The 17404-nt window shown below is 38.0% G+C and overlaps 1 protein-coding gene across 3 annotated transcripts in view; it reads left to right on the forward strand.

The window, feature by feature from the left end:
* MIPOL1 (mirror-image polydactyly 1) overlaps window positions 1–17404 on the forward strand; it is a 187392-nt gene that overhangs the window by 122706 nt on the left and 47282 nt on the right. For all 3 annotated transcript variants that reach the window (XM_030949640.1, XM_030949639.1, XM_030949638.1), the window contains one exon: window positions 13324–13418. In XM_030949640.1, the coding sequence (XP_030805500.1) occupies window positions 13324–13418 (95 nt within the window). The remainder of the gene's footprint in view (window positions 1–13323; window positions 13419–17404) is intronic.

Consider the following 17404-nt stretch of genomic DNA (forward strand, 5'->3'; position numbering starts at 1 on the left):
TGATGAGACCCACATATGTTTTTTAGTTTGAAAGTAAATGGCAGGTGGCGCCTTGCACTGCAGAAATATCTCCACATTTTATTGCTACAGAATTGGAGAGGGATCTGCACAATGGTTGTCTAAATATCTATATTTATAGTATCAATCATCAAACACTAATTCAAAGACATTTCTCTTAATTAGACTTATCCTTGGGTACAGCACACATGTAATTGGAATACTTGTCACTAAATAGAGAGAATGCATGTATATAAATACAAGGAAATGTTAATCCCATTGAAGTCAACAGTGAACTTCTGTTGGCTTCAATGGGTCAGGATTTTCCCTGCAAAAACCAAATTTTCTTAAAAGCCGGAGACAAATTTGGCATTCATTGTGCTACCCATGAAAAGAAAGTATTCAAGCATTAATGGATCTATGGATGAAGTATTATGCAAGTCAGGCATGTATTCCAGATTGTGTGAAAGACTTGAGTAAATAAAAATTTCTAAGAAATAGCATTTAAAGTGGTATTTTGAAGTGATAAACTGATGATGAAAATTGTGATTCTTTGGTAAAAGTAAGTCAAGATCACTTGATTAAACTTGTCTTACTAACATTTCAGTTGGCAAATATTTCTGTACACTGAGTTCTTAATTGTCTGCTGGGCATGTTGAAAGGTATAAAAGAAATTCTGCTCAAGTGCTTGCCATTGACAGAATACAGATTGCATAATTAAAAATATTCTGGCAAGACAAGTTTAGTTCAACAGGTGTTCAAGTTGAGAAATGTCTAATAGGAGCAAAAGTAGAATATATACTCTGAATGACTAAAAACAAAAGGATTGGTTAAAATTTTAAGATAGTAACACAGATAAGTGTTTACTCTCTGGGTTTACCATGAAGATTTTTTGTACACAACAATCTTTGTTGATGAAAATTATGTTTTCAGTGTTGCACAGATAAGAAGAAAGAAATAAACATTCTGTATTAGATTATACTGTTGAAAATTGCTGGAAGATCTGATAGTTGAGAAAAATGTTTATCTTTTCAGTGGATTATATTCTTTTATTTCACATTAACAATTTTTAAGAAAATTATCATGGCTAATATATCTCTTTTCTCATTCACTTCCCTTACTCCAAAGATTACAATATTACTTTTTTTCCCAGTTGAAATGTAGTTGAGTCTGAGTTGCAATAGAAATTCAGGCAGCTAAGCACCAAAACGTACATAGGAACTGAAAAAATGGTTTTGCCCAATGCAGAGATCTACTAGAATCTAACTGAATAGATATGCAGTAGAAGGTAATATGATTACCTCATAAAAAAATTTAGTAAATAGATTTTTAACAGAAAGGAGCAGAAATCTGTAGTATCAGAACATACTTTTGAGTCCTGAGTGAAGGTAACTCACCTGTATCAACGGATCTCTCTAACAGTATAGCATCCATAACAAGCCATGGATGGATCTATTGCCTGCTTATTTGATAGGAAAGTGCCCTCTATTGAATTTTCTCCTGTACTGTTTTCAGACAAATATTTTCTATATCAACTTAAATATATGTTCTCACGAACACATCTATTTGCTTTTCCTGGTTTAAGTCCTTACTTTGAGTTCTGCTTGGGTAGAAAGCATTGCTGTAAGATTGGGGAGAAAGCAAGATTCAGGGAGTTGTTCTGTTCAGAATCAACTACTCAGACTCAACATGACTGATCCCTTTTACACAGGTAACATTGCAACAATAGAGACTGAAACTGTTCTAAAGTATCTGTTGAGGATGTTTGCATCACAGGAGATGTGATGGTAACTTGTTCACAGTGTGTCAGAAATCCATGGTCACTCCAGTTGCAAGGAGTAACTCAAGGTCATGATGCCTACAGCCAGCCTCAAGTGCAGACGTGGAGCTCCTGTCTTTTTCCCAAAACTGCGAGGCATAACATAATCCAGCTGGAGAAAGAACTCAAACTATCTTGCTATATTGTTTGATAAGAACTTGAGAAATCAAATGAGAAGTACTAACAGACTTGCATTTGAGAATGTCTTAGTATTTATGCTCTGCGCATGTCAGTGTGGGGCATACTCATGGATTCTTTCTTATTCCTAAATTTCCTGATAACAGATACTTTTATTCAATAACTGGGTTTTTTCTTTTCTTAGATGTAACAATTGCTTTTGAACTCAGCACTTTGATTCTGTGTTTCTTTGTATACAAAAATATCAGATTAATTTGAGTATGTATACCTGCTAGTCATAAGGTGAAGACCACAAGGTGAAGTAATAAACATTAACTCTTAATCTCTTAGCTGCCTTTCCTTCCAAATCCTGGAAGAGTAATATGATGTAAATGGACCAATTCATATTTATAGTCCTCTACAGACTCATGACTTTTATGAAAGAATTTTAGTTAAATTCTGATAATGTGATTAGACACTGCTGCCTTCTTGAAGGCATCCTTGCCTTCTTGAAATGGAGATGTGGGTGACACATGTTTAACAGCTGAGTGCCTCACCAGCTTACTGGGAATGAGAGAAAGTCAGATTTATCAACCTTAATCAAGTTTATTAAACCCTTATTAGTTGACAAGACTAGTTATCTGAACATAGACTAGTAAGAAAATTAAGATCATGGCATGGACATGCACAATGGCATGCAATCATTCATGCATTATTTTAGAGAAATCCCTGGCATGGTTTTAACCCACTCTCCCAGATGATGCTTTTGAACCATACTGTGTGCTAGGGCCTATGGCCCTTTGACAGATTGGTGTTAGCAGCCCTTCCTTTTAGGAAGGTGAATGGAAGAGAACTTTGGACCATTTTTTAACATGAGTAAAGTCATGCCAGTAGGTCTCAAGGTCAGAATATAATTTCTGGTCTGTTCTTTTTAGCAGTAGAGAGTTGGGTGCTGTGGTTAGTTCGGGGTCTGTTAGTGGAGCCTCAAAAATGTGCCAGATGGAGAGCCCTGAGAGCACACAGTTTCTGGCTGCTGCACAGATAAAACATGTCTGGCTGTAATATGAACTTTTTTCTGTTTTTCTGCCAGTTCAGTTCCGCCCCAGACTGGATAAGACACTTTTGGGGCTGAGGGTAAAGTTGTTTTTATTGAATAGGTCTTTGTTACCACAAAGCTTCTGAGACAACATGACATTACCTTTTGGATCATGTGCTGACAATTTGCTTTGTGGCAGATACTGACTTCAAATCATAGGTGGCCAAAGTAATTTTTGTGGACAAAGGGTTTATCATGGTTGCTGGCATTTGAAGCTTTCCCAGAGTAACCTGCCAGTAGAACTCAGACACCACCTGGAAGGTTTCTTCAGCTTACTCCAGCTTATACAGTTGTTTCCTTCTTGATTTTCCCTAAGAAGATTGCCAGTAAAGTTTCGTGTATAATGCAATCATCTTCATGGTATGAAGTCAGGCCTCTCAGAGTCGAGGGAAACATGCCTATTATTAAAGTAAATCAGAGATGGTTTTTATCCTTTGTTTTAAACTTATATTTGGTAACCTGATATGTCTTCAAGGGGAGTATCTGTTTTCCAGTCCAGTTACCAATAGAGCCATGAAGAGGTACATGGTTACACCATACCCAAAACAATATCCTTTATTTTACCTTCAAATAAAACAAGTTTCTCTGTATTGCTGATGTTTTTCCATTGTTTATTTGAATTTGCTTTTTCCAAATGGATTTTTAGATGAGAAAAAAAGTTTGTGATGTCATCAAGGCCAAACCTGAATTACAGAACATGAAGTAATGTTTCCTTTCCACAGGTCCACAGCTGTAAATGGTATTTAGTCTGAGAAGTAAAGAAATTAATTTACATGTTTTATTTTCATATAGATTGTAAAGCCATGACTACTGTGCAGAAATCGCAGTTGTGAATGGGGTTTTTTTCTCTATTAAAACAAAGTATTCTTGATTGTTTTCTTTTTATGTTCTTTTTACAGTGTACACTGTGATTTAGTAGCGAGTCAAGTATCTACCTACCTGTATATAGAGTCCTATCTGTTTGCTCTTTAAAGCACCCCCAGCTTGTGTTCTTAATAAAATCCCTCCTACCCAAAGGTCACTGTCTCTGCACATGGAGTTACTTATGTGCAAAGCCCAGTCCAGCTATGAGTGTGTATTTTGGAGCTGTCATCCTTGGAATTTTTCAGAGGCCTTTTTGTCGTCCACTATGGTTATATCTTACCTAAAATAAGACCTATAGTATCATTAGGTAGTTATCCATATGCACAGTAGGCATGTATGATGGTATCTCTGGGGTTTTTAACCTATGTATGCAAAAGAATGGAAACCGTAAATGAAATCTTGACCCTGGGAAGTCAATCGCAGTTTCATGTCAACCTCACAAGGGCAGAATTCCAAATGAATTTTCCTCACTCCCTAAACCATTCTTTAAAATAAAATGCTTCCATGTAATAGTCTCACAGTCTTATAATGTGCCTTGGATTGTCCTTTGAATAGGTAATTTTTCCTGCAATTTTCAGTATATCAATATACTGCTTGGAAAAAGTATAGCATATTACAGAATAATACTGTAGATGAGGAAGAAAATTTGTCTCATCATATCTAAGGTTAGATGAGCAAATCCTTAATTCTCAGTGAAACTTATCATGAGCATTTCATATAGATACTTTCTTACATAATGTGGTGATTGATGAATTATAGAATCATAGGTTGGAAGGGACTTTGAAGGTTATCTAAGTCCAATCCATCTGCTATGAGCAGAGACACCTTTCACTAAGCCAGGTTGCTCAGAGCTCCATCCAGCCTGGCCTTGAACACCTCCAGGCATGGGCCCACTTCTGTGGGCAAATCTGCCTGTAATATGTGCTTGTAAAGGAGCAAACTGCTTGTTAAATACTGCTGGTACAGTGAGCTTCTTCCCAATGTGGTGTGACCACGTAGTACAAAAATAAGGCATCACATGTCAGGCATAATGATATTGTTTGCTTTTATTGTAATAAAATTAACCAGATACATATCTAGCCTCAGCAATATTGCTATTGTATTCTTTTGTTTTCTTTCTCAGAGCAGTCAAAAGCTATTTGGTGATTTTTTTTTCTTCTAATTGCACAATCTGTGTAGAATTTGTTGTGACCTGTTGCTAATGTCCCAGTCACAACAGGATCTCTTAGAAATGAACAACCACACAAGCAATATTCATCTGGTATGATAATGTATTCTCACTGGGGAATTTGTTGTGATGGAGACAAGAGTCTAAATGTCAGATAGTGGCATCTCTTACAAGTCATCCAAAAAACTTTAAAAAATTAAATTAAGGGTAGCATAAAGGCTGAGCTGGAAAAGTGACATAAGATAGAGGCAAAGCACAACACTTCTTGAAAATGACAATTCCATTTTTTCTTTTAAAAATAAGATTTCAGGGCTAAAACTTTTAATTCCAATAAGAGAAAACATTAATATATTCTTTGTAATGTAAATGAAAATTATACAGGTTTAAAAGCCACTGTTGATGCTCTCACATCATGTATGGGAAGGCCCTTATTTCAGCTCCCTGATCCAAGTTTGTCACCCTCAAACATTTTGATGGCTGCATTCTGGAGTTCGTCTTCTTTTCCATGACGTATCCCTGTTTGGATCTGCTTTTCACATGCTTAGCCATTTAAAAAAAATATTTTTGTCAGTCGCAGAGAGAGAAGCAAGACAATGATAGTCACCAGAACCATGGATAATTCACATAACTTTGGAGCAGGGAAGCAGTCTCACTGGGAGGAGTCTACCACACAGCCCAGAGTGGGTTAATGCAAGAAACTGGGAGTCAGCATTAGGTTTCTGCATTCAAAACAAATACCCTAATCACAAGGCTGGGGAGGAGTTCTTTCTTCTCTCAGAAATCCTGTCTGACATTCCTCAGAAATACTTCCATCTAAACCAGTGTATCTTCACAATGCGGTGAGATAATGCTTTTTATTAAAAAAAAAAGTTTCATTACAGCTATTTATTTGGACCAACAGTGGTATTAGATTGTAGAATAAAATATTATGATTAATTGTTTCATCCTGCTGCAAACTCATAAAGGTCATGTTTGCTGTTGAGATGCCTTTCCTTTGTGCCCAAAGGGTATGTCAACCCGGGTGTGGTTGTGGCAGAGAGTTGGTGAAGGCTGCAACTTAAAGGCTGTCAAGAGTTCCCACAATTGCCACCCTTACCCTGAAATTCACATACACAGATAACCCTCAGCTGGTTCTTTATTGTATTTTGCTAGCTGTAGTGATCCTCCACAGCAGCGCAGATCCATCAGGGATCAGTAATACAGTTCTCCATTTACTCTTAATTTGAGACAGGTTTAGAAAAACTATTTCTGTTAGAAAAATTGTGTTGAGAAACAACTTTGCATGAATTTATAATAATTTCAATTACAATTCCAAACCTTTCCAGCTCAGTTTATCTCCTAGAAGTTTTATTTGGTGAATATTGAAACCTACATTTCAAACTTCAGAAGTAAAACATTTAATTCTTATATTTTAAATTTGGACTTGTTTATTATGTATTTCATGATGTGTCAATATTTTCTAACGACTACTATAGTAAGTTCTAATTTTACCTTTTAATTTTTAAAGTCATCAAGGCCAGCTGATGCTTAAATGCAAGTTGAAACATTTTATCTAATTTTCTAGGTCAATGTGTCCCCTTTGTATTGTAATGAAACAATTTGACACTTCAGCGGGGTGATTAAAACAAAAAAGGAGATTGCTTGGTGTGTTATTAGAGTGCTAGCCATTTTCAGTCCTCTCGTTTGCTGGAGTCTTTTCCTTGACCCTGAAAACCTCTGATCCCCTAATTAATGAGACAAGTGCTTATATTCCTTTCTAGATCAAAGCATTACCTGCTTGTATTGTTGGTGAAACAGTTTGATGTGTTGACACTTTGATATAGAAAATAAGATGAGCTGTTGTAATCTGCACTAAGTAGCAGCTGGTAACGTAAAAATAACAGAACGGTTAGAAGTTGGATCTCATATGTGTCACAACATGACCTGCTGTATCAGGCAGTATGTATCTCTCTTACTGACATGATGTGTAAAATGTAGAAGCATTAAAAATAGTGTAAGATTAAAATATTTCATCAGTTTTGGTTTTTTTTACAGAGTTGAGGGGGTTTTTGTTCATTCTAATTCAGAATGAAAGAAATCTTTATTTGCCTTCCCAATCTCCTGTTGCCCTGAGAAGACAACTGAGCTCTTCCTGTCCAGCTAGCCTGCTAATATCAGCAGAAATATACTTCTTCCTCACAAGAAATGGGAGCAATTCTCTGTTGTCTGTTTGAGGCTCCATTCCATTTCAGACTCCAGATAACAAAGGACCTAGAGTGGAAAGACTGCCATTTTCCCCCTTTACTGTCATTTTTCCCCTTTTCCTCTTTGCAGCTCTACCAAACGTAAATGACTGAGACCATAAATTGTAGAAATTAACTTGGAGGTCCTCAGATTTCTCACACAACCTTCTTCTAATCCATGGGAATATCCTGTGTCAGTAGAAAGCAAAATGCTGGTAGTGACTATTACTGAGTGAAGGAGTAGTGCATTAACATGTATCTCAGTCAAGCCAAGGGAAATTGTACTGGGTAGAAAGGGTGCCCAATCTAATTAAGTGAGTTATAATTTCCATGCAAATAAAGTACAAATAAGTTGTCCACAAGAAGGGTACTTATTAAGCAAGGAAGTTATGTCTTAGAAAACAGGAGATATAGAGACAAATGAAAATTGTCTGAGGTTAAGCTAAATTTGCCCTTGGAAAGGAAATTGAAACAAACAATAGTGTAACAACTTAAATGAGAACAAGGAAAGAGGAAATATGCCACTGGTCTGAGAATGGCGCGGAGATCGGGGTAATTCTGGATTAGGTCTAAAAGCATGTGATTTTAATTTTTGTTTCTCTCAGTATTGAGCAATGAAGATGCCAGCTGTGAGGACAAGGGTTAAGAAAAGTGAATGTATGCAAATGGAGTACATGGCAGCTGTTCAATAGATTATTGTTCTTGCATTGGGTTAGTGCATGGTTTCCATCCCCAGTTCTGAAAGAGCTGGTACCTGAAATTCCAGGAATAATAGTAAAGTTCTTTAATAAATCTTATGAGGCCGTGTGCAGTGTAATATGACAGGGAATTAGCAGAGAAAGCATCTATGTTTAGAAGGGAAAAAATGTAATTTTGACAACTGTAGACCAGTTAGTCTTTATTGTCCAGTCTTCAGAGTAAGTTTGGAAGGAAAATATTTTTAAAGCATGGATCCATCAAGAGTGAATTGCAGTACAGTTTTCACACAAGAATGATCATGCAAAAATTCTTTGATATGATAACTGATTATTTAGACAAAGAAACCTTTTTAATATAACCTGACACATAAGCTTATAGGTTGTGCCATATGGAAAATTATTAATTACAGTGGGGAATGCGTATATTGTTATTTTACAAGCAGGCACAAGCTTAATGTGGGAAATGCTGCTTGCTGCTCGCTGGGTTCACCCAGAGTCTCTTGTTTGGAAGAATGGGCACGTTTAGCTCATGTCTGTCTGCAAAATGTCATGTACCCATGAAGGAGATGAGGGATTAGTCAAAGGCAATAAGGAACTAGTTAGCAGGAAGGCAGTAGCAAACAGATTTGAAGGAAGAGATGTTAAGGTCCAAGGATTTCAGTAGTGGAATTTCACTCCAATTTCTTACCAGCTGGTGCTGAACCAGTTTTCTTTAATGCTGTCATTGAGAACCTTTGGCAGGAAGAGCAGCAATGTGCCAACAAAATTGTTTAATGATACAGAGCTGGTAATTGTTTTTAATAAGGCATGGAGATATTATTAATACAAAGTAGGTTCAAGCTGTCTTGCAGAAGGATTGGGATGGCCTCAAGTACTGGAAAAACAAAAGCAGTGGAGTGGAATTTTGGTGCCAAGTGTAAGGTATTATCTCTTCAGGATGAATAAGAGTTTCCACTGTCAACTGGGTAATACCAGTGTGCAGAACAGGCTGGAGGGTGACTGGGAACAAAAAGAGTACAAGAATGTGTCAGGTGAGAGGTTTCCATTGGCATGAGTACAGAGTACTGAGGAGACATGCATTTAAATTGATCAGGGTAATGAAGAGCCTGCTTAGTGAGAGGTAACAGAAAAGGTTGTTTGTTTAGCCTATCTCAGAAAGGAAAAATAAATGCTTATTATAAATATATATATACGAATATATATGTTGTCTATAAATGCATGAGAAAATAAATATTAAAAATAAAGTTATGAAACTTTATTAGTGAAGTTAATTGGATTTTTTTTCTTTTGTATTGGACATTGAAAAGTCTTACAAAAGCCATCTCTCACACAAAGGTGAGGTTCCAGAGAGAACCTGACAGCATAGGAGGCTGTGTGTTCTTACCTCTTTCAATTTAGATTAGAGTTGAGGGTGTTCATGTTTGCCCTAGAGGAATCAGAAAAAGATAAATACTAGTTTTGCCCTGTGTTTTCCTTTGCTTATGTCTTGTATTTTTCCAGACTTTGTGGTAAGAAAACACATGACATTGTTCCTTTAAATGTTTTGAAGCAACAGCAAAAAGATCAGTACCAAGATTTTCTTTAGTTGAGATCAGCTATTTTAAGTTTGATAGGTAGCAATTAGATTTTATATTTAATTGGAAGATTTAAATTTTCACCAAAAAACTGCTAAAATGCAAAATGGGAAAATAAAGAAACAACAATTCTCATTTGCAGGAAGGCAGATAGGGGGACAGAGAATGGGAAAGGATCTATCCACATTAAACCAAATATGAAAGTGTAGGAACTTCTGGACAAAACAAAATCTTCAGAAATATTTCTCACAGTATCCAAGTGGTCAGAATAACCTTTCAGGGTTAAAAAGGAGCTTTGCTGAGAGTAGCACCTATACCAAAAGGTGACCAAGCTCATCTCTAAAGTGACCTTTTTATGGGAAACCACCACTAGAGGAACCTGTGTGTAATTCTTCTTGCTTCTTCTTTACCCTACCTTCCAAAACAATTTAATCAAAACAAATAAATTTCTGTGAAAAGTTCTGATTTTCACAGCTTGACATTTTCCAGAAGAACAATATTTTGTTAAAAAGTTCTCAAGCAGCTATTGTTATTACTAGAGGTGAGCTCATGCAGGATTTTTGCCATATGCAATGTGGATGGATTTCAATATACATTTAGGAGTCTTCCAAATTCTTTATTGTAGAGCAGATGCCATTATTTTAGCTAGCAATTTAACTTTGTGATGAGCACTGTTTTGCTTTCCTTCTTCTAGTGAAGGAAGACATCTCTGCCTTGGAAGGATATTTGACTCTTTTATTTGTGTTTACCACCCTTCAGGCCTGTGAACAATGGGTCGTTTTGTCACATGGCTGCATGCTGTGCACAGAGACTCTTGTGCTTGGATTTTTGTTGGTCTCATGAAGCTCCCTAGTACCAACTCCACTGGAAGTTACTGAGGAGGCTAACAAATGTCTATTTTTCTTCCCTTCACTTTTTGTAGCTCTCGGGTTTGTTTGTTTGGTTTTTTTTTTAAGTCCAAAGAACCTGATTTTGCTGATGTTTTTATTGGTTCAAACCTAGATGCAAACCTAATCAAATCAGTGCATTTTTTTCTGCTGAAAAACTGGCATAAATAATAGTTTTAAGGCTCTAGTGCCTCTGATTCTTGTCCTGAATGGCGAGTGGAACATGAGGTGTATTTTTTATGATAGCTCTCCAAAGAGACTAGCCGTTAATCTCTCCGAGTAGGTGTGTCAGCTGCAAACATTTCCTTCCAGTCTACCATTTCAATCACACTTCACAGTACAGAGAAAATTGGCAAGGATGTTAATTACTGGCCTCTAGAACAAACCACCTACTTTGATTCAAGTGTGTTTTCCAATTTTTAAGAATGTTGTTTCACCTACACAGCGGTATAATTACAGAAAATAGCTTGGTTTGGCTAACATCTTGTGTTCTGTGAGTTCTGCTTGCAAGGCAGCAAGCTGCACCAGGCAAGAGGCTCACCTGCAGAGGATTTTAACTTCTTTCTGACAGAAGTTAGGGCTTGCCAGCATGCAGTACATTGTTTTCAGTATCAGAAGCTCAAAACCACTGTCACTCAGATGTTAAACATTAACGCTTTCTGCTTTTAAAGCTGAAGGAACGCCCCCCATATAGTAAGAAAGTTCTTATTCACCAGGGAACTTCCTGTTAAAACTTTATGGATGTCTCTCACAGGAGCAATTACAGCAGTGGGTCCTGTACCTGGGCAGTGCAAAACCCTGGGTGCAACATGACCCACCGAGCAGCACGGTTCAGAGACTGCTTGTGTAGCTGCATTTGTGCAGCTACACAAGCAGTGTTCAATAAAATTTGTCAGGAATCAGCCAAGTATCCAGGACATGATTAATCAACCAGCAGAATGAATTGCCCATAGATGACTGGGAGTTGACAGTGAACAGTAAAACACCTGCCTTGAAGACTTACAGACAAACAGGAAACAGAAGCAAGCAGGAGCCCTGTTTTAGGAGAGAAATTTTGAGGCATACAGGCAGAGTTGTTCATGATTATACAGTGAGTTTGGCAGACTTAGAGGCTGAACTATGTGCATTCCCCTTCATGGGTTTGTAGCTCATATAACAGGTCTTTAATTTACCAAGAAACTTTTCCGCAACACTGTCCTGAAGAGTTGGCAGAATCCACAGTTGGCATTTCTCACACATGTGCCTCTTGGTTAAGGGCCCTACAATTTGTACAATTAATAACTTACACCATGAATTAAAAACATTGGAAAACAGCCCAATGCTCAGGCTCACGTGTCAAGGAATTGCTGTGGAAGTCTGATCTTATTTGTTGTTACAACAATAAATCACCCACTGATTTATTTATTTGGTACCTGGGCCCTCAAGGCAGTCCTGCAGTGCTATTGAAACTGGACTTTTAAAATTAATGGTGATTAAGCTATAGACCCATATTAAATATGCATGAATACTTATTTCTCCCTGCCTCCTCTTTAACTGTAAGGCCTGTTGGGGCTGGCTACCTTCCTGAATTACAAGCCACATGCTGCAGTTTCCATTATGGTCATGAGTCACACTCCCTTTAGTGTGAATCAAGGATGGGAGGGGGAGTGTCCGGTGAGGCTCACAGATGGGAGATGAAGGTGATTGCTCAAGGATTCCCTCACCCCTCTATAAACCAGATCCTGGGTAAGAATGCACCCAGATCCCAGCGTGTGCTGTCGGTGCCAGTCTCTGCTGGATCATTGCCTACCACTGTTCAGGGTCCTGGTTATCCAGCAGCTCTTCTGCTGCTAACATCAGCCAGGGGCTGCTACCATGGGAGCTGCCCTTAACAGCCAGGGAGCCATGTGCAGACCAGAGTCATGTGTCAGTAGTTCATGGCCAAGGGCCTTGCTTCACTTTGTATATGTTGGTCAACAGTTTTGCAGTATAGCAGCACATATGTATCATATGAAATGTGTTTGCTGATAACCACTTGGCTGAACTGAAGAGTTCTAACCTTAGGTATTCAAAAAACTTACATGTGAGAAGCCATTCAAAACATGATTCTGCTAGTGCAGAAATCATGAAAAAAATATAGAAAAAATTCAATGCTAGAAAAAGAAAGAATATTTCATAAGAATTAAATAGGCTGGGGTAGTGCTCATTTGCTTCCTGGTAGCTGGTACAGTGCTGTGTTTTAGATTCAGTATGCAAATAATGTTGATAACTGATGATTTAGATGTTGCTAAGTGGTGCTTGCCCCAAGTCAAGGACTTTCAGTGTGTCCTGCACTGCTAGTGAGGAGGTACACAAGAAGCTGGGAGGGAGCATGGTCAGGAAAACTGACCAAAGTGGCCAAAGGGACATTCTGTGTGATAAAACATCACACCCAGGATATAAAATGGGGGGCGTTACCAGGAAAGGGTGTGATCACAGCTCAGGGACAGGCTTGGCATTAGTCAGCAGGTGGTGAACAGTTGTATCGTGCATCACTGGCCTGTCTTGGGATTTATCTCCCTCTGTCCCTCTCCTTTTTATTACAACTACTCATATGAATATCTTTTTTTTTTTTTTGCTTTGTTTCAATTATTTTACTGTTCTTATCAACAAGTTTGATTTTCTTTTCTTTCCCTTTCTGATTCTCCTCACCATGCCATCAGTGGGAGGAAGGAGAAGTGACCAAGCAGCTGCATGGTACTTAGTTCCTGGCTGGAGTTAAACCACAACACTGTGTTACATACAACAGTATAATTCGATGTGTGCAGTTATAATGGTTGAAATTATTGCAGAGATTGATGTGTTTTCAAAAAAGTATGGATGTTCTGAATAAATTGGTTATCAATTGTTTATCATTTCACAGGCAGAATTGATAGCTTTGCAACAAGAAAAGGAAGCTGCTCTTCAACAGTGCAAAAAACTAGAAGAAGAAATCCAAACATTGCGTGTTTATTACAGGTAAAATGATTGATTCTAATATGAATGAGTGACTCATAGGGGAAATTTTCTGTACGATGTCTGACTGAGTGAGGAAATGGCCTTATCAAATAGGTATTTGTTGGAAAAATGTGAATACATCAATGAATCAAAGCCTGCATTTCTGCTTTACTGCTCACCAACCACCTCTTTGAAATAGGAGTCCCTTTCTTATAGCCTGAATTTTGAATTAGTTTCTTCTAAGGGAAGTGAAAAGTTGGTGGTTGATTTTTGCTCTAGAAAGCTGTGCTATGGCAATGTGATCATTTAAAAACACATGAACAAAAGAACCAGATTACATAAATGCTTGTTTCTTCCCTAATTGTTTGCACATACCTAACTTAGTCAATATAGATTTTAAAATAATAATTCTGTAATTCTAAAATACTGGTTTCTTCTTCAGCTCCAATATATGTGCCTTTTAATTCCTTATGTTCTGTAGCAGTATGGAGAATGAGAGAAATACCCATTCTCATTAATTTAGGTGGGCTGCACTGAACATTTGCATGGATCAGTGGGTTTTAGTCCCTAAGGAAAAGCTCTGTGTGGTCTAGTGAAGGAGTTAGCTTGTTTTATGGAGTGATGTTGGGTTACAGCTCTCATTTCATCCTGACCTCCTGTGTGAGAGGGGATACAGAGCAGCCAGCAGGTTAAAGGCAGGAGAATTGGCATCAACACAGCTGAAAATTGTGAATCCAAAGGCTGAATGTCTGTGATGAGGGATGTGGGCTACAGAGGTAAATAATAAATATAGTGTGAATACTATACTCATTGGAAATAAAGAGGACTAGTTATTTATGTCTAAAAAGCATTTGAAATAGCAGAACTGTGTGTGTTTTCAGTGTTTCAGCATTCGAAAGTGAAAAATACTCAGGTTTCTAGAGGTTTTTCAAATTTCCCCTTCTCATTAAGTTTATTAAAACCTTGGAGGGAAGTTTCAAAAACAACTTTTGTTCCTAAATCTCATAGGCATTTATTTAAAGCCTGTTAATAGTGAATAGAAACCCCAAGCAATTTGTGATTATTGCATTTAATGAATTTGGTCAGCATTTAGTGTGTGCACAAATTATGGTATGATTTACCAAGCTGGAAAGAATTTATTATGGTGCCCTTAATACTCATTTAAATGGGGTGGTTTTTTGAATAATTTAAAAACTGAAATGCAATTTTTTAATTGATATTTTAGAAATTAAGAATTTGCTTGTGTTGGTCTATACACATTGTAGGAGACTTTTCACTGATTTTTGAGTTACATTTTTGGCCTAGCCGATCAAGTTTGCACTAACATTCGATGTTTAAGTACAGTAGGCAGCAACAGCCATTTACTTGTTGAAATGCTTTAAATCCCAGAAATATCAACAATAATGACATGCAGAAATCAGCATTAGAATATATCATGTTATTAACTTATAGCTCTTAATTTGATCAGTCAAAATTTCACTGTAACTTGGCTGACAGCATTTGCAAAATCTATCCAGAAGCTGTGGAAATGCTCACCTGATTATCCCCTGGAGCAAGAACTGTTGTAGCACTACTGATTTATACAAGTTATAACATCTAAAGTAGAAGATTTTATCTCCTACCTACCTCACTGTTCTAGAGGCTAATGTATTCCAGAGGGGACCCACAGAGTGCCTGATTGAGGTTGGCAGGGACCTCTGGAGGTCGTCTTGTCCAGCTCTGCTCAGGCAGGGCCACTGAGACCTGGTTGCCCAGGTCCACATCCAGAGGGGTTTTAAATGTCTTTAAGTACGGAGATTCCACAACTTCTCTGTATGGAAACACTGTCTTAAGCATACAAAGACATGACTTGAAAAGCCAGAGGCCACCTGGAGCTGAACTTGCAAGGGTTGTAAAAGGCAACAAGGGTTCCTATAAGTGCATAAGCAGCAACATTTAATTTCTCAGGCCTGTCTTTTGATTTGATTAGAAATTAATTGCGCCATTGTGAGGATTCTTATGAACTTGACATTTTTGGTTACAGTTTCCTTTAAGTTACATGAACATCTGCAGCCCTTGTCATCCAATAGTGTGACAGTGCTTTAAACACATGCCAAATGAAACAGAAAAGAATATGTGTCACATGTGCATAAAGCTTTGGGAGCTGTACCAGGCCAAGGGTGGGATGGCCACAGTAAGTATGAATGGCAAGGTAGACAGTGCATTTCCCAAGCCATCCCAAATGAATGAAAATTTGCACTCTGATTTGTGTGTGGAAGGGACACATTTATAGATGTCTGCTGGGTTTTTTTATTTCCTCATAGTGCTTGCTGTGCTATGGTAGTCTAGAACAAGCACTGGGAGTGTTTTTAGACAGTCTGTTTTCAACTGGGGTGGAACTTTGCTTCTTTGATCCAAGTGAGTTAGCTGTATGATTTGCTGTTCAAGGCTGCGTTCCCTGGAGTTACTTCTCTTTTTTGGATTTCAGAATTCCCCAGTGAGCAAAATACAGGCTTCCACACATGCTCCAATCTTCTTGAGAACTGTCAAACTGCAATGTGACAATGCCAGGTGCACATTCCCTTCACCTTCTGTTCTCTCATGTCTTCGCCAGATTCTTACACTTTCTGTCTTAAGCTCCAGCATGACAGCGGCTTAACAATTTTGGCTCATTAGGTGACTTCTCCTTTTGCTATTAGGTCTTCTCTGGCCTTACAAAAAACATTTCTCCTACTTTATTCTTTTTCTCCTTTTTTTAACTGAGATTTCTCTGAGTCGGGGTTTAGGAATGGTGCCCCCCAATTTAGTGGTCCTGCTGAGACTCTCCAAACCACATGCCACTCACTCATTCCCCCTTCTCCCTCCCGCTTCTTCCCCTGTGACAGGATGGAAAAGAGAATTGGAGGCAAAGAAGGTGAAGATCAGGAGTTGAGATAAGAATAATTTACTGCAAACAGCAATGAGACAAGAAAATGAACAGTAACAGCTACAATATTAATTTTAACAGCATACAAAAGAGAGAGAGTGATTCACATGCACAATTCTAACCCCAACCCAAACATAGCCACACTATCCCGATGGGAAGGAACCCCTTCTCCCCAGAAAAGACTCCCTTCTCCCCCTGACTGGAAAATGTCATGAGGTGGTACAGAATATCCTCTGGATCATAGCCATGCTCCCTCCTGGCTACTGCAGAAACTTACCCTGTGCTGGCCAGAACCAGGACACTACATCATCCTTTAATTTAGAAGAAACAAATTTAAGAAAACACAAACAAATAAACAAACAAAACAGAACAAAACAAAACAACCCAACAACAACAAAGAAAAAAACAAACTAGATGCTTCCATTAAAGCATACAAGTAATACCTACATCACTTGTACTTGTGCCTTAACACACAATAACATTTCAAGGATTTAGTCACAAAAGTAATGACTGTGTGTGTATATTAACTGTTTTGTATGCATACATGTGTAAACAATGACATTAAAATGTGCATTTTTATACCAACCTGACTTTCACTAACATTAGCATAATCCAGGAAAAGCAAAGTATCATTTGATCATACAAAATCAGGGGAGAGATACTTAAGTCCAGACTATCTGTATGTGTAAGTACACACAGACATGCCTAAAGGAGGGAAACAAGTGGAGGCCTTCAGGGGAAAAATATAAAATCCCCTTCTATTTTCTCCAGAGGGAAGATTCTTGGTATCTAGAATACACTATTCAGATTTAGGTCCCCAGTCAAAGTAAGACATATATAAATTGGAGAAAGTTTGACAGAGGGCAACTGGTACAGTCAGGAAGCCATAGCATTTGCAATGTAAAGAGAGACCAAGGGTAGTGCTCTTGTACAGCCTGGGAAAGAAAAAATATTCCTTTCTTTGTTGGCTCCAGGGAGACCTAATGGCAGCCTAACAGAGTCTGTGCAGAGGTTGTCAAGAAAGGCGACCTCTTCACAGTGCTCCATGACAACAGGGTGAGAAACAACTGACAAATTGAAACAAGAGCATTTCAGACAGGTT

The sequence above is a fragment of the Camarhynchus parvulus genome, chromosome 5 (assembly GCF_901933205.1).
Source record: "Camarhynchus parvulus chromosome 5, STF_HiC, whole genome shotgun sequence".
Lineage (NCBI taxonomy): Eukaryota > Metazoa > Chordata > Aves > Passeriformes > Thraupidae > Camarhynchus > Camarhynchus parvulus.